The sequence below is a fragment of the Diabrotica virgifera genome, chromosome 10 (assembly GCF_917563875.1).
Source record: "Diabrotica virgifera virgifera chromosome 10, PGI_DIABVI_V3a".
Classification (NCBI taxonomy): Eukaryota; Metazoa; Arthropoda; class Insecta; order Coleoptera; family Chrysomelidae; genus Diabrotica; species Diabrotica virgifera.
The window spans coordinates 111,168,900-111,193,917 of record NC_065452.1 but is presented as its reverse complement, the minus strand read 5'-3'; the positions used below and the strand labels follow the sequence as shown (position 1 = coordinate 111,193,917).

Sequence of the window (25,018 nt, the reverse complement as noted above, 5' to 3'; positions counted from 1 at the left end):
ATTAAAAATAATGAAAATATTGGTCTTCTTCTTTCATGTGGTACCCACAAAATCGTTGTATTATTATAATTTTCTGAGCAATAACATTGCAAAAAAAGTTCTGTGGGATAAACAAATTGAATAAAATTTAATCTAATTGACAAATCATATTGAAATGTTTTGTGTATTTTTATGTGGACTGTTTAACTCAACTGTTCATGCAATATCAAAGTCTTAAGCCGGGTCCAGATTATGTAACAAAACATGTTAATAACAAAGTTATACAACAAATTTGTTATACAACTTTGTTATGTAACTTGTTATAATATAACAAAGCATCCAGACTGTGTATCAAAAAGATAACAACAAAATGCGCATAACTTTTGCAACATTTTAGTTGGATAGCTGGTAGCTTAGTTAGTATATAAAATGCCGTCATACGTAGAGTATGCCGTCATAGCAGCAGCAGCTTGTGTAATTTTGTGTAGGCGACACCGGCGCGCGGCGTGTTAAACGAAGATTTTGGGTGCAGTCTTCATTAGCAGCCCGAGCAAAATATTGTGGTAATACAACTCTTTTAGCTGATCTGGAAAGAGATGACATAGGCCCACCGACAGGAGACATTAAATATGATAGCAGTTTTGAAAACTTTTTAAGAATGAAAAGTTCTGATTTTGAACTTCTCATAAATAAAATCGGTCATATAATAGGCAGGAAAGACACCATTTCACGATGCAATTTCAAGAGAAAGATTAGCAGTTACGATAAGATTCTTAACCAGTGGAGATTCGTACCAAAGTTTAAGTTATTTATTTAAATTTTCTAAGCAAAATATTTCGAATATTGTACCAGAAGTTTGTGACGCTCTCATTGACTGTTAGAGCAATGAAAAATTTAGAAAAATCACTCAAGAACGAACAAGACGATATGATTCCAATGGTTGCTGCTCGTGAACTATGCCAGTCAGAGAAGAGAAAAATGTTTCAATAGAGAGATATTGCAAATTTAACACAGCCTACGTTGCGCTATTTACACCGCGCTATTTTGACAGAAATGATATTTCTCAGACGTTTCATAAATACAGATATTGCTCAACATTTTAGTTGCGGTATTTTACGGCTCGATTAAGATAGTTGTTTATCTAATTTGTAGGTAATCAAAATCCAGAATTTAGATGGAAGAAAGGTTTGTATTTTCTTCCAAATATTGAGCAAGAGAAATAAATGATCCTTGAATGTTCTTACAAATAAAAGATTTTCCTGTTGCACTCTTCATGTTTTCCTGAACTAACGTCCAATTTTCTGGAGAAGTCAATGGATTTTGACATAAAACTTGTTTTAATAAACACAAATCGTCATCAGACGTAAATCTAATTCGTTTGCCACTGTCTGAGATACCCATTTTAGGAAATGATTACGAATAAATTTTGTTTAAATGAAAGATAAACAACAAACATAACCTGAAAAGAAAATAGCGCAACGAATACCGCACAGCGTAACGACTCCCCTAATAACGGCAGGCCGTATTTCCAATAACGCAGCGTAAGCCAGATATCACATCGGCGCATGCTCTACTGTCAAAATAACGCGTGCTGTAATACAGCAAGTGCAAAAAAGGCTCTGCAATATCTCTCTAATAACATGTTTTTAAATGTAGATCAGTGGCGATGCGGTTTTACAACAATGTTTTATAACTTTCTTTGATGTTTACCGACAAGTGTTGGATAACATAAAACATGCTGTATAACCACAAAAATGTTATACAACACTGTGTTTTAAAACATTTTTATTTAAAATTCTGTAACAAGTTATGAAACTTTGTTATTTAACATGTTTTGTTACATAGTATGGACCCGGCTTTAAGTTCATTTTCACAAAAGTTATAGCAAATTTTTGATTTTCGAAATTTTAGTCTTATTTTGCAATTTCCGAAGCAACTAATGCTCGGACCAAAATTCAAAAACTATCATTCTAATCCTTTGCTCATCTACTAAAAGATGAATTCCCTAAATAAGATATTTAATTACCCTATTTTTACTTGTAGCGATTTAAACGGAAAAACTGCCATTTTTGACCCTTATTTGTTAATAACTAAAATTCTCGTCCGAACTGTGACGGGCATTTTTGTATTAATAATGTATTAGGTACCTATATAGTACCCAAACAAACCATAAACTAAAAAACACACAAAATTGGTAATAAATTATTTAGAGTATTGCTTTTGTGGGACCAGAAAATATTGATATTTCATCACTTATTTTTTTAAAATGTTTTTGAATAATTATGATCACATAATTTGTTTATAAAAAATCTGCCAGCTGAAAATTTCAATTTGGCATAATACACTAAGCTCCAAAATTAACGCACCACCTTAAAAATGGAACATTTTTAATGTCTCATATTTCCTAAACCTGTTGTCCGATTTTAGTGATTTTTTTCATATGTTACAGCTTTATTCTTCAAGAATATCGATGTAATAATATTGTTGCTAAACAGATAAGGGTCATTGTGTACCGGGTGTAACAATGATAGTGTGTTTTTTCCTCAAAGTTTGGAACACCCTGTGGAATATTCTAGCGTATATAAAATATTGAAATTAAAACTCAACTGTAACCTTAAGCTATCTTAACATTTTGCTTGTTGATTCATTCGCTTGTGTTGGATAATAAAAAAGTTAGGTACTTTAACAACTAGCAACGTTTTTCATCAATACAGGGTGTTTCTAAATAAGTGCGACAAACTTTAAGGGGTAATTGTACATAAAAAATAATGACCGTTTGCTTTATAAACGTCTGTCCGCAAATGCTTCGTGTGCGAGATACGGGATGTTGAATTTTTTCTTACAAACTGACGATTTATTTATTGCTCTAAAACCGGTTGAGATATGCAAATGAAATTTGGTAGGTTTTAAGAGGTAGTTATTGGGCATTTTTTGGCATACAATTAAGAATTTTATATTCACCATTGGCGTGCATACGGGTAATATGACCGGGTAATATGACCGGTATGCACACCAATGGTGAATATAAAATTAGTTGTACGTCAAAAAATGCACAATAACTACCTCTTAAAACCTACTAAATTTCATTTGCATATCTCAACCGGTTTTAGAGCAATAAATAAATCGTCAGTTTGTAAGAAAAAATTCAACATCCCGTATCTCGGAAACGCGGACACATATTTATAAAGTAAACGGTCATTATTTTTTTATGCAGAATTACCCCTTAAAGTTTGTCGCACTTATTTAGAAACACCCTGTATTGATGAAGAACGTTGCTAGTGGTTAAAGTATCTAACTTTTTTATTATCCAACATAATCAAACACATAAGAGTGTTAAAAGTTGGTGTGAACACAAGTTGATTTGCGCTCTGGTGGAAAAAGTTGTTTTAGTACGGAAGTAAACATTGGTTTTTGGTGAAATTTTCACAAAGTGTGTGGTGAATTCAACATTTCAACTGTAAGTCATCTTTTTGTTAATTTGATGCACGTAAGAGAGGAGATTTGCAATAATATTATACAGAACAATATTTTTTTAAGTTACAAATACAACAAACATTGAATATAACAAAAACGTGTATAATTAAACATTAATGAATATTTAATTACTGAAAGCCATAAATAAATTAGCAAACAGAAGTACGGCCAAATATTCTGCGACGTTGCCGGCGTGTGCAAAATATCTGAGACCTTACCAAAACGTAATTAAAAATAAGAAGATAATAATAATAATAATTACTATTAGACACAGGTTACATTTTCCTATTTTTTGTGTATATTATAAGCTTTAAGTGAACTAAAAATATATTTTTCTCGCATTATATTGATAAAGATTTTCAGTCTAGAAAACAAACAACAAGACAAATAGATGAACAACGAAGAAAATAAAAAAGAAGGAAAAAGACACAAACCGGAGCACGACAGCTCGATTGAAGAAGACAAAGAAGAGCAACATAAAAGCAAAAAGCTCCAGACACGCGCATAAAAAAAGTAAGTACAATATTAACGGACATGGAGGAGATTAAGATATTGCTGAGCCAGATGAGGCAAGAAATTAAAGAAGATATCCTGGAAAGCAAAACAGAGATTAAAGATGAAATCAAGGATATGAAAAACGAACTGGAAGATATTAAGCAGAAGCTTAAGCAAAACAAAGCAGAAACAGAAAATTTAAAAAGAGAAGTAGAAAAAAAAGAACAAAAATGGGAGAAAGAAAACGAAGAACTCAAAAAAGCGTTAACACTCATGGAGAATAGATTAGAGAAGATCGATAAAGAAAAAATACGCAATAAATTAATCATAACAGGAATTCAGGTAGATCTGGAAGATGAAGTTAGACTAAGAGAAAACATACAAAAAATGATGGAAACAGAGCTGCAACTGAAAATAGAAGTTAAAAGTGCGTTTAAGATAGGATACAAGAAATGTATAATAGAAACGAAGAGCTGGGAAGACAAACAGAAAATACTGCAAGAAAAAGGTAAACTCAAATACACAAGAGACTGTAGAGAAATATACATAGATGCAGCGCTGACGTTCAAGGAAGCAAAGATACAAAAAGAAATCAGAGACATAGCAAAACAACAGAGAAGCAAAGGAGCAAAAGTAAAAATCAGATACCAGAAATTAGAAATAAATGACAAAGTGCTAAAATGGAATGCAAAAGAAAATAAACTTATAGAAATTGAAAATGTCCCAAAAAACTAGACAAAAGAGAATGGATGGATGAAAAGGAAACAGACAATGCAAACGAAGAGGTAAATGAGTCACGGTATATTCAAAATAATAAGAAAAATACAAAAAAAAGGAAGAGAATTAAAAAAATGACAAAAAAAATGGAACATGGAACGTCAGGACACTGCTAGAAGAAGGAAAAATGGAGGAGCTAGCGACACAGTTGAAACAATACAATATAGATATTGCAGGAATTCAAGAAACCAGGTGGGGGGACATGGAAAAATCGAAAAAGAAAATTATACAGTATGGTATGCTGGAGAAGAAAAACAAGGATATGGAGGAACTGCTTTTATTGTGTTAGGGGAAATAAGGCATAAAGTTATGGAATTTACACCCATAAGTCAAAGATTATCATACATAAGAGTAAACAGCAAACCGAACAAGTTGTCCATAATAAATGTCTATGCACCCACAGAAAACAGTGATGACTTAATAAAACAACAGTTCTATGAAACACTAGAAGAAAATGCCGAAAAAATCCCGGGAGAAGATATATTAATTATTATAGGCGATTTCAACGCACAAATAGGTAAAGAAAAATGCTTTAGGGAGGTTGCAGGGGAAAACTCATTACATAGCACAACAAACAGTAATGGAGAAAGATTATGTAATTTAGCAGCGGCATTAAACATGGACATAAGTAGCACGAGATATAAACACAAAAACATACACAAGATAACATGGATGAGACCAGGCAGTCTGGAGGGGAATCAAATAGACCATGTACTTATTAAAAAGTCACACAAACAGTCGATAAATGACGTGAGATCTCACAGAGGGGCAAACATCGATTCGGACCATATGCTAGTGATTGCAAAATGTAAAATAAAAACAACAAAGAATGAAAGACGAAAAGCACAGGGAAGATGGGACGTAGATAAATTGAAAGATAAAGGAGTAAAAAGAAGATTTGTAAAAGAAGTAAATGTAGAGATGCAGTTCAAGGAGGAACAAGAAATGGAGGAGCAGTGGAAAAAAATCAAACAAGGAATAAACACTGCAGCAGAGAAAGTAGTTGGAAAAATGCAAAAAGAAAGAAGAAACAATTGGTTTGACGAAGAGTGCAAACTAGCAGTGGACGAAAAGAATAAAACAAGATTGAAATGGCTAAGCACAGGTAAAGAAGAGAAACGAGAAAAATACCAAGATCAAAGGAAAAAGACAAAGAAATTGTTTAAATCAAAGAAAAATAAAAAAGTAGACGAAATTATGAACGAGATCGAAACAGAAAATAAGAGACACAATTCAAAACCACTGTACCAATACTTAAAGCTAGGTAGTAGAAAACGGACAGCTAATGTAGCCATAGAAGCAGAAACATGGCAGAAGTATTTCGAAGAAATGTATCAAGAAACGGATGTAGAAGAAGAAAGAGAAACAATAATGAACCCGGAACAAGGTGAAGAAGAAGAATTGACCTATACAGAAGTAAAAGATACAATATGCAAACTGAAAAACGGGAAAACAGCGGGAGAGGACGGAATATGTGCAGAACTTATAAAATACGGGGGTGAAGCACTATACAGAAAGATTTATGAACTAATACAGAATATATGGAATAAGGAAACAATGCCCGAAGAATGGAAGAAAGGAATTATTGTGACAATCCCAAAACAAGGAGACCACAGGATATGTAAAAACTACCGAGCAATTAATTTACTGAATGTAACATATAAAGTACTGACTGGTATAATTAGAGACAGACTAACAATATACACAGAACAAAGCATAGGAGACTACCAGTACGGTTTCAGAAAAGGAAGATCCACGATAGATGCTATCCATACACTAAAACAAGCGATAGAGAAAACATACGAGTACGACGGAGAAGCACATATACTTTTTCTAGACTTTAAACAGGCTTTTGACAAACTAAGTAGAAGAAAAATGATCCAAGACTTACAAGAGAGCAAAATAACAAATAAAATTATAAGAATGATAGAAATGACAATGCGAGATTCCCAAGCAACAATAGACACCGGAAGAGAGAGAACAGAAATAATAAAAATTAAAAATGGAGTAAGACAAGGAGATGCGCTCTCAACTGTACTATTTATTCTATCATTAGATAAGATAATAAAAAAGTTGTCAAACGCAGGAACTATAAATAAAAATACAGTACAAATAATTGGATATGCGGACGATATAATTATAGTAGCAACAGATAAAAGGCATTAAAGAAAACCTTTCAAGAAATAGAAAACGAATCCAAACTAAGAGGACTGGAAATAAATGAAAATAAAACAAAATACATGAATGTAAGTAAAAAAAAGAAGAGCAACTGACAGAAATGACAATAGACGCACACAGCTTCGAAGAGGTTGAAACATTCAAATATTTGGGTGTATTAGTCAACAGAAGAAATGAAAGTGTAGATATGAAAAGAAGAATTCAAGCAGGAAACAAAGCATTCTACAGAAATAAAAAAATTTTCAAAGATAAGAAGATAAGCCGAAATACAAAAATGAAAATCTACAAAACGACCATAAGACCAATAGTGCTATATGCTTTGGAGACATTCACATTAACAGCAAGAGAAGAAGAGCAGCTGAAAGTTTTTGAGAGAAAAATTATGAGAAAAATTCTGGGACCAAAGAGGGAAAACGAAGAGGATGCAAGGCAATGGATGAACCACGAAATACAAGAATGGATGGGTCAAGAGAACATAGTAAGAGCAACAAAAGCACAGAGAATTAGATGGTATGGACACATAATGAGAAGAGAGAAGAACAATCCGTTAAGAGTTATAACCGAATGGATACCACCAGGTACAAGAACCAGAGGCAGGCCTAAACTCAGATGGAGACAACAAGTGGAAGAAGACTTAAGAAGTATGGAAATTAGAAATATAGGAAGCAAAATCAGAGAGAGAGAAGAATGGAGAAAGGTAATGGAAACAGCGAAGTCACACCAGCAATTGTAAAACCAAAGTCAGAATGGGATGATCCCCCACAAAAAGGATCTTCAGTGAAAACAGCTTCAGCTTCCTCGGGAGCGTACAGCTTGTATATATATAATCAAATTAATCAAAAAGCGAAATGTTAAGAAAGCTTAAGGGTACAGTTGAGTTTTAATTTCAATATTTTATATACGCTAGAATATTCCACAGGGTGTTCCAAACTTTGAGAAAAAAACACACTATCATTGTTACACCAGGTATACAATATCACGTATCTGTTTAGCAACAATATTACTATATCAATATTATTGAAGAATAAAGCTATAACATATTAAAAAAATCACTAAAATCGGACAACAGGTTTAGGAAATATGAGATATTAAAAATGTCCCATTTTTAAGGTGGTGCGTTAATTTTGACGCTTAGTGTAGGTCTGGATCCCGCGTATGAAAAAAAGTTGATTAATAGCAAGCTGAAAATTTGTTAATAGCTTAAGGGTGTCTAGTCTGACAAACTTTGATATATGGGAACACTGGAACAGGGGAAGTTTTAATTGTGGAACAGGTTAAAAATTTGGAACGGTCAGACCTGGAAAACGGCACATGTATTTTGTCCGACAGAACAGACTTAAACTCTTTGAACAGAGATTAACTTCTCATGCAAAAATCAGACTGCTATTTATCACCAAATGGGCGTTTTAATGAGTGGAACATATAGAATATGTCAAATGACAGAAATTATGACAGGTGATAAATAGCAGTCTGATTTTTTTGCATGAGAGTTTAATCTCTGTTCGAAGAGTTTAAGTCTGTTCTGTCGGACAAAATACATGTGCCGTTTTCGTGGTCTGACCGTTCCAAATTTTTAATCTGTTCCACAATTAAAACTGCCCCTGTTTCAGCGTTCCCATATATCAAAGTTTATCCGACTAGACACCCTTAAGCTATTAACAAATTTTCAGCTTGCTATTAATCAACTTTTTTTTCATACGCGGGATCCAGACCTATAATGTGTTTTCGAGATTCACAGAATTTTATTCACTTTACACTATTTTTTGTGAGCTAATATTAGAGAGAACTTTAAAATGGCTTTACAGAGAGATTTGATATCATAAAATTGATACATAATACAGATGCTTCCAAAAATTATATACAGTGTGTCCACGGATGGGGTGCCCAAGAGGAAAAACTTTTTTATTTTCAATTTTAGCGAAAAATATCTTTCTTGATAAAAAGTTTGCTTGTTCTAAAACCCCATAAAATAAAATAAAATTTAAGTTTTTCAAAACGTGCTTAATTTTTTAGCCAATTTTATGTAAATCCCGATACATTTTTGCACTAAGTTCGAAATCCTAAAAATAATCTAGTGTTGTTAAACTACAATGTAGCTTAGTAACTGTCAACTCAGATAAATAATTTGCGAATTTTCATTCCAATTCCATCATTTTACAAGATAAATTCTTTGTTGGATTCTTATCATTTACTTGTCGAAAAAGAATGACAATTCTCAAATTATTTATCGACAGTTATTTACTAGGCTACATTGTAGTTTAACAACACTAGATTATTTTTACGATTTCGAACTTAGTGCAAAAAGTATCGAGATTTACATAAAATTGGCTAAAAAATTAAGCACGTTTTGAAAAACTTGAATTTGATTTCATTTTATGGGGTTTTGGAACAAGCAAAACTATTTATCAAGAATGACATTTTTCGCTAAAATTAAAAATAAAAAAGTTTTTCGTCTCGGGCACCCCATCCGTGGACACACTGTATTTCATAGGTACAAAACAGCTGATTTTTACTAATTCAATGGTTTGTAATAAACTTACGTGCATAGAAATCGGCCCACTTAAAAATTTGGTCATTTTTGATGTCTAATATTTTCTAAACCTGTCGGCCGATTTAAGTGATTTTTTAAACATGTTATAGCCTGATTCTTTAACAATACCACTGTAATAATATTGTTGCTAAAGAGGTAAATTTTGATTATATACCGGGTGTACCAATCAAACTGTGTTTTTTACTCAAAGTTCGCATCACCCTGTGGAATATTCTAGCATTTATAAAATACTGAAATTAAAACCCAACTATAGCCTCAGGTTTTCTTAATATTATGTTTTTTGATTCATTCGTTTATGTTGGATGATAAAAAAGTTAGGTAGTTACTTTAACAACTAGACATGTTCTTTATCAATACACGGTGTTTCTAAATAAGTGCGACAAACTTTAAGTGGTAATTCTGCATGAAAAAATAATAACTGCATCATAAACGTATGTCCGCAAATGTTTCGTTTACGAGATAAGGGATGTTGAATTTTTTCTTACAAACTGACGATTTATTTATTGCTTTAAAACCAGTTGAGATATGCAAATGAATTTTGGTGGGTTTTAAGACGTAGTTATTACACATTTTTTGACATACAATTAAGAATTTAATATTCACCATTAGTGCGCATACGTGTAATATGACCGATCATATTACCCGTATGCACGCTAATGGTGAATATATAATTCTTAATTTTATGTCAAAGAATCCGCAATACCCATCTCTTAAAACTCACCAAATTTCATTCGCATATTTTAACCTTTTTTAAAGTAATAAATAAATCGTCAGTTTGTAAGAAAAATTTCAACATCCCGTATCTCGGAAACGAAACATTTCCGGACATACGTTTATAAAGCTAACTATCATTATTTTTTCATGCAGAATTGCCCCTTAAAGTTTGTCGTACTTATTTAGAAACACCGTGTATTGATGAAGAACATGTCTAGTTGTTAAAGTACCTAACTTTTTTATTATACAACATAAACGAATAAATCGAAAAACAAAATGTTAAGAAAACCTGAGGCTATAGTTTAGTTTTAATTTCAGTATTTTATAAATGCTAGAATATTGCACAGGGTGATGCGAACTTTGAGAAAAAAACACAGTTTGATTGGTACACCCGGTATACAATGAAAATTTACCTGTTTAGAAACAATATTATTACAGTGGTATTGATAAAGAATCAGGCTATAACATGTTTAGAAAATCACTTAAATCGGCCAACAGGTTTAGGAAATAAACATCAAAAATGACCAAATTTTTAAGTGAGCCGATTTCTATGCACGTAAGTTTAGTATAAAAAATTTCAAAAATTTTAATTAAAAAATCCTTAATAAAAGGTATATTTATTAAAAGGAACCTTTTCGGGCTACATAACAGAACGTTTTAGATATGAAAATCTCATCTTCAGTGCTGCTACAAGATATAGATATCTGTTATAGAATTATGTTATAGAATTATGTTATAGAATATTACTAAAAATCCTTTATTAAAGGTATATTTATCAAAAAGAACCCTTTCGGTATAGCACAACGTTTTAGACATGAAAATCTCATCTTCAGTGCTACTACAATATACAGATGGTTAAAGCCACTAAATATATGGGTGAAAACCCATGAAATGTTATAAAATTGTTATTATATTACTAAAAGATCTTTTATAAAAGGTATATTTATTAAAAAGAACCATTTCGGGCTACATAACAAAATGTTTTAGACATGAAAATCTCATCTTCAGTGCTGCTACAAGATATAGATGGTTAAAACCACTAAATATATGGGTTAAAACCCTTTAAATGTTATAAATATTGTTACTATTTTACCCAAAAAAACCTTTATAACAAGTGTATTTATCAAAAAGAATCCTTTCGGCCACATAAAAGAACATTTTAGATATGAAAATTTCATTTTCGTTGCTGCTACAAGATATAGATGGTTAAAGCCACTAAATATATGGGTGAATACCCTTTAAATGTTATACAATTGTTATTATAGCACTAAAAAATTGTAGTGTATGTGTCTTAGCAAAAAGAAACTTGGTAGGCAGTAGTTTGGTTCTGGTCGGCGACATTTAAAAGCAACACATATATAGATAAAAACAAACAAATTGGAAAAATATAAAAAAAATAATCAAGAAATGTGATAACATAGAAGGTAAAAGTCTCTTACATGCAGCAGCCCTTGTACCCATGTTGACAATGCAGTCACAATAATCAAAGGCAAGGGATACACTGAGGTCACATTGTTTAAAACGTGCGGGAATCTTCAACATTGGGGGCAGCTTCGTTATTCCATTACAGATCAATAGTGGTAGAAAGTAAAATATAACTGAAAGATTCTACAAGAACATAGGGACACAAACACGTGGCTAGACCCCAACATCCTGCTGGAGAAGATCAATAACATCTTTATAGATATATAGGTATATACACTCGCGCGCGAATTTTTTTGTTTAGCGTTACCTACTTGAGAAAGATGTTTACTTACATCGCCTATTTTGAAAAGAACGTATATTTAGTAAACTGGCGGTTGTGGTATACATTGGTTTTTAAAATGTCGCTCAATTGAATAGGAGTCAAGTCAACAACACGATACGGAACAGTCTCTTAATCGATAGTCTTCAAACTACGTTTGCTCGGCTCGGTAGCTGTTTGTAGCTGTCTTCAGCAACGTTTTCCACTTTTAAAAATTATTCTACATTCAGCTGATTCAGCAACAAATATAACATCTAACACTTTTAGAAACTACTGAACATTTACCAAACACCTCTAATCATCCTCTGTACCAAATTATATTAACACCAAAATAAATTAACATCGAGATGTAAACAAATTTTATATAATATTATGGTATTGAATCAAATGAAACATTTAGGTTTTGATATTTCAAAACGAGGAGAAAGGTGTTACGACAACGATTAGTGCAAAATCAAAGGAAAACATAGATGTTTGCAATTTGCAACTTACACCAAAATTTAGTTATGAATTCACTAATAATTTTGTTCAGTTTTTCGTAACAACGGTTAAAGCACTAACTATTACGCGAATTTGATAGATTTTTACCCAAATTGGCAAGTGAATGATTAGAAAAGCAGAAGCGCGCAGGCTTTCCCTTTCCATTGGGTGGGATTTCATCTTTTCGATCCACTTTTCGACTCCCTTTGCTCGCTTTGTTGGTCCAGTTTTAGTTTTCCACTTGTTCAGCTCTCGGATTGTCCCCCTACTGATCAATAACGATATCTCACACTCACGCTTCTCGCCACTGCAGCCGAACGAACATCCGGATTCTCAAACAAAATAACAAATCCTTCATGGAGCCCTCAGTTGAGCATATTGAGCCAGGTTAGTCATTTAATACTTTTTAATTCACTCTAAATCTATAGAAGTCGTGCTACTGTGTCGCTAATTTTTTTCTATATTTATTTTGATTCACTTTATTATAGCCGCTGTGATTCAAAAGTTAAAAAATATATTTTATTAGCGTAATATAGTGTAATATTACGTACTTTGGATGTGTAACAGTTTATACAGTGTGTATAAAAGTGGTAATTTTTGGATTTCTGATTATGTCTAGGTTATGTGTCTGAAATATTTCCAGTGAAAGTATTTCGGTATAAAACAAGTTATTTTTTTGTTAGTTACCTTTTATAGTACCTATACAGTGCGTCCATAAAGTAACGCATAAATTCATTATTTCGTAAGCCGGCGACTTTAAGGAAAAATCTCGAAACAGGTCGATTTTTATTTTTAAAATACAATTTTTTGGCATATATATTATACTAGTGACGTCATCCATCTGGACTTGATGACGTAATCGATGATTTTTTAAATAAGAGTAGGGGCCATGTGATAGCTCATTTGAAAGGGTATTCAATTCTCTATTCACTAGTATAAACATTAACATAATTATTTATACAGAGTGTCCAAACAATGCTTTTTTAATTAAATTAATTGAGACAAAAAGAAGAATGTATGTAATTTATTTAATTCAGAATACGTTTTACGGTTGTCAGAAAACAGGAAAAACATGTTTATTTGACAAATAAATATTGCTTTTCGCTTAAATTCAATGTTAAAGCTGCCACCCACCTGCCTCTTGGAAATCTGAACATTATGTTTAAGCGAAAATCAATGTTTATTTTTTCAAATTAAGCACTTTTATGTTTTCTGAGAGAAGTAACATGTATTTAGAATCAAACAAATTACATAGGTACATTTATTTTTTTGTCAATTAATTTAATTTAAACAATTTTTTTTGGACATCCTGTATAAATAATTATTTTAGTGTTTATATTATTGAATAGAGAATTAAATACCCTTTCAAATGAGCTATCACATGACCCCTATTCTCATTTAAAAAATCATCAATTATGTCATCACGCCCAGATGGATGACGTCACTAGTATGATATATATGCCAAAAAATCGTAATTTAAAAATAAAAATCGACCCGTTTCGGGATTTTTCCTTAAATTCGCCGGTTTACGAAATAATTAATTTATGCGTTACTTTATGGACGCACTGTATATTTTCAAAAACCCTGTTGTAGGGCGTCTATACATTATATTACAATACAAAAACAACTTAATATTAATATCCAACTTAATCTTAATAAAGTTAACTAAATGTATGTTGTATATGTTTTGCTGTATATTTACATTACGTACAAATTTGACCCATTCCTTCTTATTTCTGGCCAGCGTCTTGCTTCTATCCATGTTGTTCCCCTTTTTTCGAATATTTTTCCTAGAGTTCTATCACATGTTTGTTGTGGTCTACCAACTTTCTTCTTTCTTCTTTGCGTTTTTACCTGCAAAATTTCTTTCACAGATTTTGTATAATCCATTCTTTGAAGATGAGCCCACCAACTGATTTGCCTTCTTTATACAGGGTGTTTGGTAAAGAATGGGCCATAGCTTAACCTTAGATTCCTGAGGTTAAAATAGGTCGATTTAAGCTAACTTACCTTAGTACAAAAGTTGATAATAATAACCGAAATACAGGGTGTCAAAGTTAAACTTGTATTTTATTTATTTTGGAATATTTCCTGACAGGCATGGGACAACAACATGAAATTTGGTAAGTGGTGCTGGTATTGTCCATCCTACTAAATTATGTTAAACAAACGTTTCTGGCTACTACCAGAGGCGTACGACGGGAGAACGTGAATGGTTGACCCTTCCCAAGTTCTACGCCACTGGCGGAATTGTCTTTTTAGTGCAATTTTTTGATTCTCTAATAAATTCTATGTAAATAATATACTCTTCATTCGTAACATAAAGCCATTAGTTTTCGAGATATTTGAAGCTAAAAACAAAGGAGCATAATACATTAATCAAAATAAGTGTGCGTTTTCATTTTTACCTTCAAATATCTCGAAAACTAATGACTTTATGGTTACGAATGAGGAGTATATTATTTCCATAGAAAGTATTGGAGAATCTAAAAATTATGCTAAAATAGCATTGTCATCAGTGGTGTAAAATTTAAGAAGGGTCAACCATTTACTTTCCCCTGTCGTACGCCTCTGGTAGTAGCCAGAAACGATTATTTAACATAATTTAGTAGGATGTACAGTATCTACACTTTCTGCCAAGTATCATAAGGATATGTCAAATAGTTTTATAGTACCGGGCACACAAAGTTTTAAATAAAGAATAAATTAATAAAAAAAAAAGAATCCTTTAAAATAATTTGACATATCCATGTCATACTTGGCAGAAAGTACTTTCTATGCAAATAATATAGTCTTCATTGGAAGTTTCATAGTCTATGCAAATAAAGTCATTTGTTTTCTAGATATTTGAATTTAAAAATGAAAAGACACACTTATTTTGATTAATGTATGCTCCTTCGTTTTAAGCTTCAAATATCTCGAAAACGAATGGCTTTATCGTTACGAATGAAGAGTATGTTATTTACATAGAAAGTATTGGAGAATTAAAAAATTGCACTAAAATAGCAATTCCGCCAGTGGCGTAGAATTTGGGAAGGGTTAACCATTCACGTTCCCCCGTCGTGCGCCTCTGGTAGTAGCCAGAAACGTTTGCTTAACATAATTTAGTAGGGTATACAGTACCAGCACCACTTACCAAATTTTGTGTTGTCAAATGCCTGTCAGGAAATATTCAAAAATAAATAAAATAAAATTTTAACTTTGACACCCTACATTTCGGTTATCAACTTTTGTACTAAGGTAAGTTAGTTTAAATCTGTCTATTTTAACCTCAGGAATCTAAGGTTAAGAGCTATGGCCCATTATTTACCAAACACCCTGTATAAATTCTAAGATTGACTATATTTCAAAAGCTTCTCTTATTTGAGTGTTCCGTAATTTATATCTCTTGGTAACTCATCGAACTCGTCTAAGGTATTTAATTTCTACTGACTGTATTTTACTCTTTTGTCGTTCTACTCCTAAGTTTTGGAAGATTCGTGCTTCTTCTATATTTATTTCTTCTATTTTTATGTTTATCTTTTCTTCTTTTTTGTTTTCTCCCATGGCTATAACTTTTATTTTATTTTTATTAATTGTCATTCCCTATTTCTATACCCTTTGTAGTGCTTCTCATTTTCGGTTAATAATATGACGACGTCGTCAACCAATGCTCCTTCTGAAATGTCTATTCTTCCTAAATTTCTATAATCTATAATCCACATGCATTTTTTTTACTTTTACTTTATATTTTTTGATTATCTCATCCATGTAAATTATAAATAATGTTAGACTTAATCCTTCTCCTTGTCTCACACCCTCGTTTGTAGTAAACGGTTTTGATGTTCTTTTTTGACTGATGACATAATTCATATTGTTGTTGTATATGTTCTTAATTACTCTTAGCATTTTGTCACTATAATAAAATCACAATTAAGATGCACTAGAAATAAACAAACCAACACACTTTGAATGTTACATGAGCACTCCCACACCATGATTTACAATTTATATACATTTTAAATCCCAAATCATGATTTACACAGTTTATACATTGTAAATCATGATTCGGGAGTGCTCCTCGTAACATTCAATGTGTCTTGGTTTGTTTATTTCTAGTGCATTTTTATTGTGATTTTAGTGTAATACCCCTCTTCTCTAATATTCCCCATAATTTTTGCCTTGGCACCGTGTCAAAATCTTTTTCAAGGTATATGTACGCCACATAAATCGTTTTTTTCCTGTTGCTAATGTTTTTCTATTATTTTTGTTTGATGGTAAATACTTATATGATCATGGGTGCTTCTGCCTTTCTGAGTCCGCTTTGGGATTCATCGAGTGTGCAGTCATTTTTTCTGGTTATTCTTTTGTGTTGTATTTTTTCGTATATTGCCATGGCAGTGCTTAAGAATGTCTGTTATTCCTCTGTAGTTGTTGCAATCCGTGCTATCGCCCTTTTTATAAATCGGTACTCTCTGAGCCTCCTGCCAGCCCATCGGTATTTGTTCTTCTCTCCATATGTCATTAAAATATCTTTAGTAATAACTCGGTTGCATTTTGTCCCATTTTTTTGATCATTTCACTTGTTACTCTGTTATAACCTGGTGCTTTTCCGTTTTTCATTTCTACAATAGCTTCTTACAGTTCATTTATAATTTAATTAGATATATGATCTTAATTATCATCTTCTATTCTTTGGTTCAACATTTTGTTTTCTTCGTGATAGCAGTGAGTTTGTAGCATCTCTTGGAAATATTCTGTCCATCTGTTCGTTATTTCGTTTTTATTTCTGTGAGAATTTTCCCAGTTTTATTCTTTATGTTTCCTGTGTCTTGAATTTTTTCTTCTTTTATTGATTTTATAACCCCATAAAACAGTTTGTGATTCTCTTTACTGCTTGTTTCTGTTGATTCTCAACATAACAAAATAACAAATCCTTCATGGAGCCCACAGTTGAGCAGATTGAGCCAGGATATTTTATTAGCGTAATATAGTGTAATATTACGTATTTTGGATGTGTAACAGTTTATACAGTGTGTATAAAATTGGTAATTTTTGGATTTCTGATTCTGTCTAGGTTATGTATCTGAAATATTTCCAGTGAAAGTATTTTCGGTATAAAACAAGTTATTTTTTTGTTAGTTACCTTTTATAGTACCTATATATTTTCAAAAACCATGTTGTAGGGCGTCTATACATTATATTACAATACAAAAACAACTTAATATTAATATCCAACTTAATCTTAATAAAGTTAACTAAATGTATGTTGTATATGTTTTGCTGTATATTTACATTACGTACAAATTTGACCCATTCCTTCTTATTTCTGGCCAGCGTCTTGCTTTTATCCATGTTGTTCCCCTTTTTTCGAATATTTTTCCTAGAGTTCTATCACGTTTGTTGTGGTCTACCAACTTTCTTCTTTGCGTTTTTACCTGCAACATTTTTTTCACAGATTTTGTATAATCCATTCTTTGAAGATGACCCCACCAACTGATTTGCCTTCTTTATACAGGGTGTTTGGTAAAGAATGGGCCATAGCTTAACCTTAGATTCCTGAGGTTAAAATAGGTCGATTTAAGCTAACTTACCTTAGTACAAAAATTGATAATAATAACCGAAATACAGGGTGTCAAAGTTAAACTTGTATTTTATTTATTTTGGAATATTTCCTGACAGGCATGGGACAACAACATGAAATTTGGTAAGGGGTGCTGGTATTGTCCACCCTACTAAATTATGTTAAACAAACGTTTCTGGCTACTACCAGAGGCGTACGATGGGGGAACGTGAATGGTTGACCCTTCCCAAGTTCTACGCCACTGGCGGAATTGCTTTTTTAGTGCAATTTTTTGATTCTCTAATAAATTCTATGTAAATAATATATTCTTCAATTCTTCATTCGTAACGATTAAACCATTAGTTTTCGAGATATTTGAAGCTAAAAACGAAGGAGCATAGTACATTAATCAAAATAAGTGTGCCTTTTTATTTTTAACTTCAAATATCTCGAAACCTAATGACTTTATTGTTACGAATGAGGAGTATATTATTTGCATAGAAAGTATTGGAGAATCTAAAAATTATGCTAAAATAGCATTGTGATCAGTGGTGTAGAATTTGGGAAGGGTCAACCATCCACTTTTCCGTGTCGTACGCCTCTGGTAGTAGCCAGAAACGATTATTTAACATAATTTAGTAGGATGTACAGTATCTACACTTTCTGCCAAGTATCATAAAGATATGTCAAATAGTTTTATAGTACCGGGCACACGAAGTTTTAAATAAAGAATAAATTATTTAAAAAAAAGAATCCTTTAAAATTATTTGACATATCCATGCCATACTTGGCAGAAAGTACTTTCTATGCAAATAATATATCCTTCATTCGATAAAGTAATTAGTTTTCGAGATATTTGAAGTTAAAATGAAAAGGCACACTTATTTTGATTAATGTATTATGCTCCTTCGTTTTTAGCTTCAAATATCTCGAAAACTAATGGCTTTATCGTTACGAATGAAGAGTATGTTATTTACATAAAAAGTATCGGAGAATCAAAAAATTGCACTAAAGGAGAAATTTCGCCACTGGCGTAGAATTTGGGAAGGGTTAACCATTCACGTTCCCCCGTCGTACGCCTCTGGTAGTAGCCAGAAACGTTTATTTAACATAATTTAGTAGGGTATACAGTACCAGCACCACTTATCAAAGTTAGTGTTGTTGTCAAATGCCTGTCAGGAAATATTCAAAAATAAATAAAATAAAAGTTTAACTTTGACACCTTACATTTCGGTTATTATCAACTTTGTACTAAGGTAAGTTAGCTTAAATCTACATATTTTAACCTCAGAAATCTAAGGTTAAGAGCTATGGCCCATTCTTTACCAAACACCCTGTATAAATTCTAAGGTTGACTCTATTTCAAAAGCTTCTCTTATTTGAGTGATCCGTAGTTTATATCTCTTTTGGTAACTCATCGAACTTGTCTAAGGTATTTAATTTCTACTGACTGTATTTTACTCTTTTGTCGTTCTACTCCTAAGTATTGGAAGATTCGTGCTTCTTCTATATTTATTTCTTCTATTTTTATGTTTATCTTTTCTTCTTTTTTATTTTCTCCCATGGCTATAACTTTTGTTTTATTTTTATTAATTGTCATTCCCTATTTCTATATCCTTTGTAGTGCTTTTCGGTTAATAATATGACGACATCGTCAGCCAATACTCCTTCTGAAATGTCTACTCTTCTTAAATTTCTATAATCTATAACCCACATGCATTTTTTTCACTTTTACTTTATATTTTTTTATTATCTTATCCATATAAATTATAAATAATGTTAGACTTAATCCTTCTCCTTGTCTCACACCCTCGTTTGTAGTAAACGGTTTTGATGTTTTTTTTTGACTCATGACATAATTCATATTGTTGTTGTATATGTTCTTAATTACTCTTAGCATTTTGTCACTATAGTAAAACCACAATTAAGATGAACTAGAAATAAACAAACCAACACACTTTGAATGTTACAAGGAGCACTCCCACATCATGCTTTACAATTTATATACATTTTAAATCCCAAATCATGATTTACACAGTTTATACATTGTAAATCATTATTCGGTAGTGCTCCTCGTAACATTCAATGTGTCTTGGTTTGTTTATTTCTAGTGCATTTTTATTGTGATTTTAGTGTAATAGTGTAATCTCTAATATTCCCCATAATTTTTGCATTGGCACCGTGTCAAAATCTTTTTCAAGGTATATGTACGCCACATAAATCGTTTTTTTTCCTGTTGCTGTTTTTCTATTATTTTTGTTTGATGGTAAATACTTATTTGATCATGGCGGGTGCTTCTGTCTTTCTGAGTCCGCTTTGTGATTCATCGAGTGTGCAGTCATTTTTTCTGGTTATTCTTTTGTGTTGTATTTTTTCGTATATTGCCATGGCAGTGCTTAAGAGTGTTTGTTATTCCTCTGTAGTTGTTGCAATCCGTGCTATCGCCCTTTTTATAAATCGGTACTATCTGAGCCTCCTGCCAGCCCATCGGTATTTGTTCTTCTCTCCATATGTCATTAAATATCTTTAGTAATAACTCTGTTGCATTTTGTCCCATTTTTTTGATCATTTCACTTGTTACTCTGTCATAACCTGGTGCTTTTCCGTTTTTCATTTCTACAATAGCTTCTTACAGTTCATTTATAATTAGATATATGATCTTAATTATCATCTTCTATTCTTTGGTTCAACATTTTGTTTTCTTCGTGATAGCAGTGAGTTTGTAGCATCTCTTGGAAATATTCTGTCCATCTGTTCGTTATTTCGTTTTTTTTTTCTGTGAGAATTTTCACAGTTTTATTCTTTATGTTTCCTGTGTCTTGCATTTTTTCTTCTTTCATTGATTTTATAACTCCATAGAACAGTTTGTGATTATCTTTACTGCTTGTTTCTGTTGATTCTCATCATAACAAAATAACAAATCCTTCATGGAGCCCACAGTTGAGCAGATTGATCCAGGTTAGTCATTTTATACTTTTTAATTCACTCTAACTCTTTAGAAGTCGTGCTACTGTGTCGCTAATTTTTTTCTATATTTATTTTGATTCACTTTATTATAACCGCTGTGATTCAAAAGTTAAAAAATATAAAAAATGAAGTAAAGAAACACAGACTTACTCACAATCATTTAATAATACTTTGACGACCGGTTTCGATCTCTACACTATTCAGATCATCATCAGGTCGGCGTTATAAGTAGTTAAATGATACAATTAAAAAATCAAGAGTTAGAACATTGTCTGGTTGTATCAAAATGCAAATAGAAAGCCAAAATTTTGAAAAGTATGCAACTGTTGACATTTCAGAACAACAGACTGATACATACGTATGCACCCGTATGAGAAACAGATACTCATAAGCATGCATGCGCAAATATATGTATGCGGTTTATGACTATTTGTTGAATAAGTTTAATTTTAAAATTTTTAAAAATTATTATTAAAAACTGATTTCTAAAACCTAAAGACTATATAATTTTGATCCATTACATGCCGTTATAAGGGATTTTATCATATAGAGGAACTCACTTTCTGAAGTTTGTAGCCCCCTAGGTGGTCACGTGACCCCCTAGAGTCTAATTAGGCTTTTTATATTTTTATTTTTTACCTCAGACTCATCAAGAGCTAGCCAAAAACTTTATTTAAAAAAGTTGTAAGTTTCTAAAAGATCTATATAAAAATTTTTTTTTAATTTTTGGCGTAAAATTCGATTTTTTAGAACAATTTTAAACTTTTAAATAACTCTGAAAAAAAACTAAGACACTCGTTTTTACGAAAATCAATTATAATGTGTATTTTTGCACAATCTTTCACCCTGAATTTTTTCAGATTTTTAAAATTGCTGAAACGTACCTTTAAAAATAGAAAACCGCATTTTTTCGTTTTTTTTTTTCGTTTTTTGATACAATCGTATACATGTTTTTTTAAAAAAGGTAACACCGTCACTAGAATAGGTGAAAAACTGAAAAATAATTGGGGTTTGCCTAATAAAATTTTTTTGTAACGCCATCCATTTTCAAGATACAAGGGCGTTGAAGAAAACAAAATTTTACACATATTTACGATTTTGCCGAAACTACTGGCAACATTGTAATAAAACGGGTTTTAAGAGGTAGTTATTGTGCATGTTTTGACATACAATTAAGGATTTGATATTCGTCATTGGCGCGTATAAGGGTAATGGTCTGAACTTTTTAAAGAATAAAGATAGTACGCCACTGACATATATTTAAAATTAACAATCGTTTTTGAATTCCTCGTTCAATTTGTGACAAAAAATCTATCTTTTTATTTTTCCATACGACGAGCCATTTTTATTCAAAAAATAAAAGATCTTAACCCTTACAAAGTATTCGAACATCTAGTAGTTTCTACATCTACATAAACTCATACATCCATTATAAAAATTAATTCGAATACTTTGGAAGCGTTAAGATATTTTATTTTTTGCAGCAAAACGGCGCGTCGTATGAAAAAATGAGATAATAGTTTTTTTATTGCAAATTGAACGAGGAATTCAAAAATGATTGTTAATTTGAAATATGTCAGGGGCGTACTATCTTTTTTTCTTTGAAAATTCAGACCATTACCTCTATGCGCGCCAATGATGAATATCAAATCCTTAATTGTATGTCAAAACATGCACAATAACCACCTCTTAAAACCCGCCAAGTTTTATTACAATGTTGCCAGTAGTTTCGGCAAAATCGTAAAAAATGTGTAAAATTTTGTTTTCTTCAACGTATCTTGAAAATGGATGGCGTTACAAAAAATTTTTATTAAGCAAACCCCAATAATTTTTCAGTTTTTTACCTATTATAGTGACGGTGTTACCTTTTTTGAAACATATGTATACAATTGTATCAAAAAACGAAAAAAGAAAAACCGAAAAAATGCGGTTTTTTATTTTTAAAGGTACGTTTCACCAATTTTAAAAATCTGAAAAAATTCAGGGTGAAAGACTGTGGAAAAATACACATTATAATTGATTTTCGTAAAAACGAGTGTCTTAGTTTTTTTTTCAGAGTTATTTAAAAGTTTAAAATTGTTCTAAAAATTCGAATTTCTCGCCAAAAATTAAAAAAAAAATTTCATATAGATCTTTTTGAAACTTACAGCTTTTTTAAATAAAGTTTTTCGCTAGCTCTTGATGCGGCTGAGATAAAAAATAAAAACATAAAAAGCCTAATTGGGCTCTAGGGGTCACGTGACCACCTAGGGGGCTAAAAATTTCAGAAAGTGAGTTCCTCCATATGTGCTAAAAAGTGGCCTATATGGAATTAAAATCGAGTTGGGTGCACTTTTCACCATCTTACCCGGCTAGGCCCTTTGACCCATTTCTTCTTATTTCTGGCCAGCGTCCTTGTTTCTATCCATATCGTTCCCCTTTTTTCGAATATTTTTCCTAGGGTTCTATCACATGTTTGTTGTGGTCTACCAACTTTCTTCTTTCTTCTTTGCGTTTTTACCTGCAAAATTTCTTTCACAGATTTTGTATAATCCATTCTCTGAAGATGTCCCCACTAACTGAGTTGCCTTCTTTATATAAATTCTAAGGTTGACTCTATTTCAAAACCTTCTCTTATTTGAGTGTTCCGTAGTCTATCTCTTTTGGTAACTCATCGAACTCGTCTAAGGTATTTTATTTCTACTGCCAAAGGATATAAGTCACAATAATGAAGTTTTGAGAAAATTAAAAAAAAAGTGTTTATATTTGAAACAAATAAACAATTTGTGATTTTTCCTGGAATATGAATTATTTTATTATAAGTTTGATAACAATATTGTATGTATTGTTATGATCTGCTTTCTCTTACTTTTATATTAATTAGTATTTATTTAATTAATTATTCAATTGTCGCAAATCATACATAAAAAAATTAAGAAAATCTCAGGGTGCCTTTTTGTCATAAAAAAAATAACTAAATTATCTTAGGTTATACTTATCCTTTCTCGTGGCTTCAGTATCTCTTAGTTGATCCTTATCGGGATAAAATAGGAAAAGGAAATAAATAGAAATACCATAAATAAGCACATACAAATAACTTTATTATCAAAAGCAATGCTCTGAAAATTGATCAATTAAATCCTGTGGGCATAACTATCCAAATGAAACTTTTACCATATAAATTAATCTACTTCAAACAAATATTTATCGCTTTGTTCTTGATACCATTAATAAAACAAGCTAAACAAACAAATTAAGTTATTCGCAAAACTACTTATACTTCCTATTAAATTTTTAAAATGTTGGAATCTTAATTCATATGCTTTTACGCAAAAAAAATTAACTTCTGATTATAAAGAAAATCTATCACATAAGTTATTGACTGACCTTTTTGATTCACACACAATGATGTCTCCTCTTGACCCAAACAGCTCTTCCTTGTTGATTATGTTAGGCTACCAATTAAAGCCCTCTCCGTTCTCAGCATCAATCCAGCAGCATACGAGCAATTATTTCTCCAAAACACGAGCCAGGCCTCTTTTGACCAGTATTCGTTCAATAAACTCCAAAACTCTCTCCTCTCTTTCTCACAATAATAATCTCCTGATCCCCAAGTATCTTTTTACTTAGTGTCACAAATAATTTTAATAACTCTAGTTCTTGTAACTTACTCTCTTGGACTTTACAGAATCAAAGAGGTATTTCTTCTCAATTTGATTTGTCTCTCGTTCCACTTTTCAGCTACTCTTCACTATCAAACAACCACTAGTACTTGCTTCTGAACTACTCACGAAAACTTTTGACTGCTCTTCTCGGATGCCGGTCACATAATAATATCCTTTACCAAACTGTCCGAACATTCAAACTTCTCTCTCCCCATTCCAAATTTCCAAGCCAATCAGAAACATTTCTCTCTCCACATTACTCTTTTTTCATTAGAAAAAACCCATGCATTCTTTCAACAAATACTTCTACTCATCATAATTACTTTTCAGGAATTCTACAAATATCCTTGGGCTTAAACAAAAGGCCTTAAAATTCCAAATTCCTCTACCTTATTTTTCTAAAAACTAATAATTACAATTACCTGTGGATTTTGCCTTTCCCGTAACAAAACAATCTTTTTAAAATTATAATC

The 25,018-nt window shown here is 31.8% G+C and overlaps 2 protein-coding genes across 7 annotated transcripts in view; one reads left to right on the top strand and one right to left on the bottom strand.

The window, feature by feature from the left end:
* The window catches only part of LOC114341580 (protein unc-79 homolog), a 435,831-nt gene extending 423,321 nt beyond the window's left edge, over positions 1–12,510 (bottom strand). For 5 of the 6 annotated variants that reach the window (XM_050663363.1, XM_050663367.1, XM_050663365.1 and 2 more), the window contains exon 1: positions 11,608–12,509. In XM_050663363.1, coding sequence (XP_050519320.1) covers positions 11,608–11,710 — 103 coding nt within the window. In that variant the 5' untranslated portion in view covers positions 11,711–12,509. Of the gene's footprint in view, positions 1–11,607 lie in introns of all 6 variants that reach the window. The other variant, XM_050663368.1, reaches the window with a different exon arrangement.
* A 66-nt stretch (positions 12,511–12,576) lies between these two features.
* LOC126893324 (uncharacterized) overlaps positions 12,577–25,018 on the top strand; it is a 35,013-nt gene continuing 22,571 nt past the window's right edge. The window contains exon 1 of the mRNA XM_050663373.1: positions 12,577–12,779. Within this exon, the coding sequence (XP_050519330.1) occupies positions 12,749–12,779 (31 nt within the window). The 5' untranslated portion in view covers positions 12,577–12,748. The remainder of the gene's footprint in view (positions 12,780–25,018) is intronic.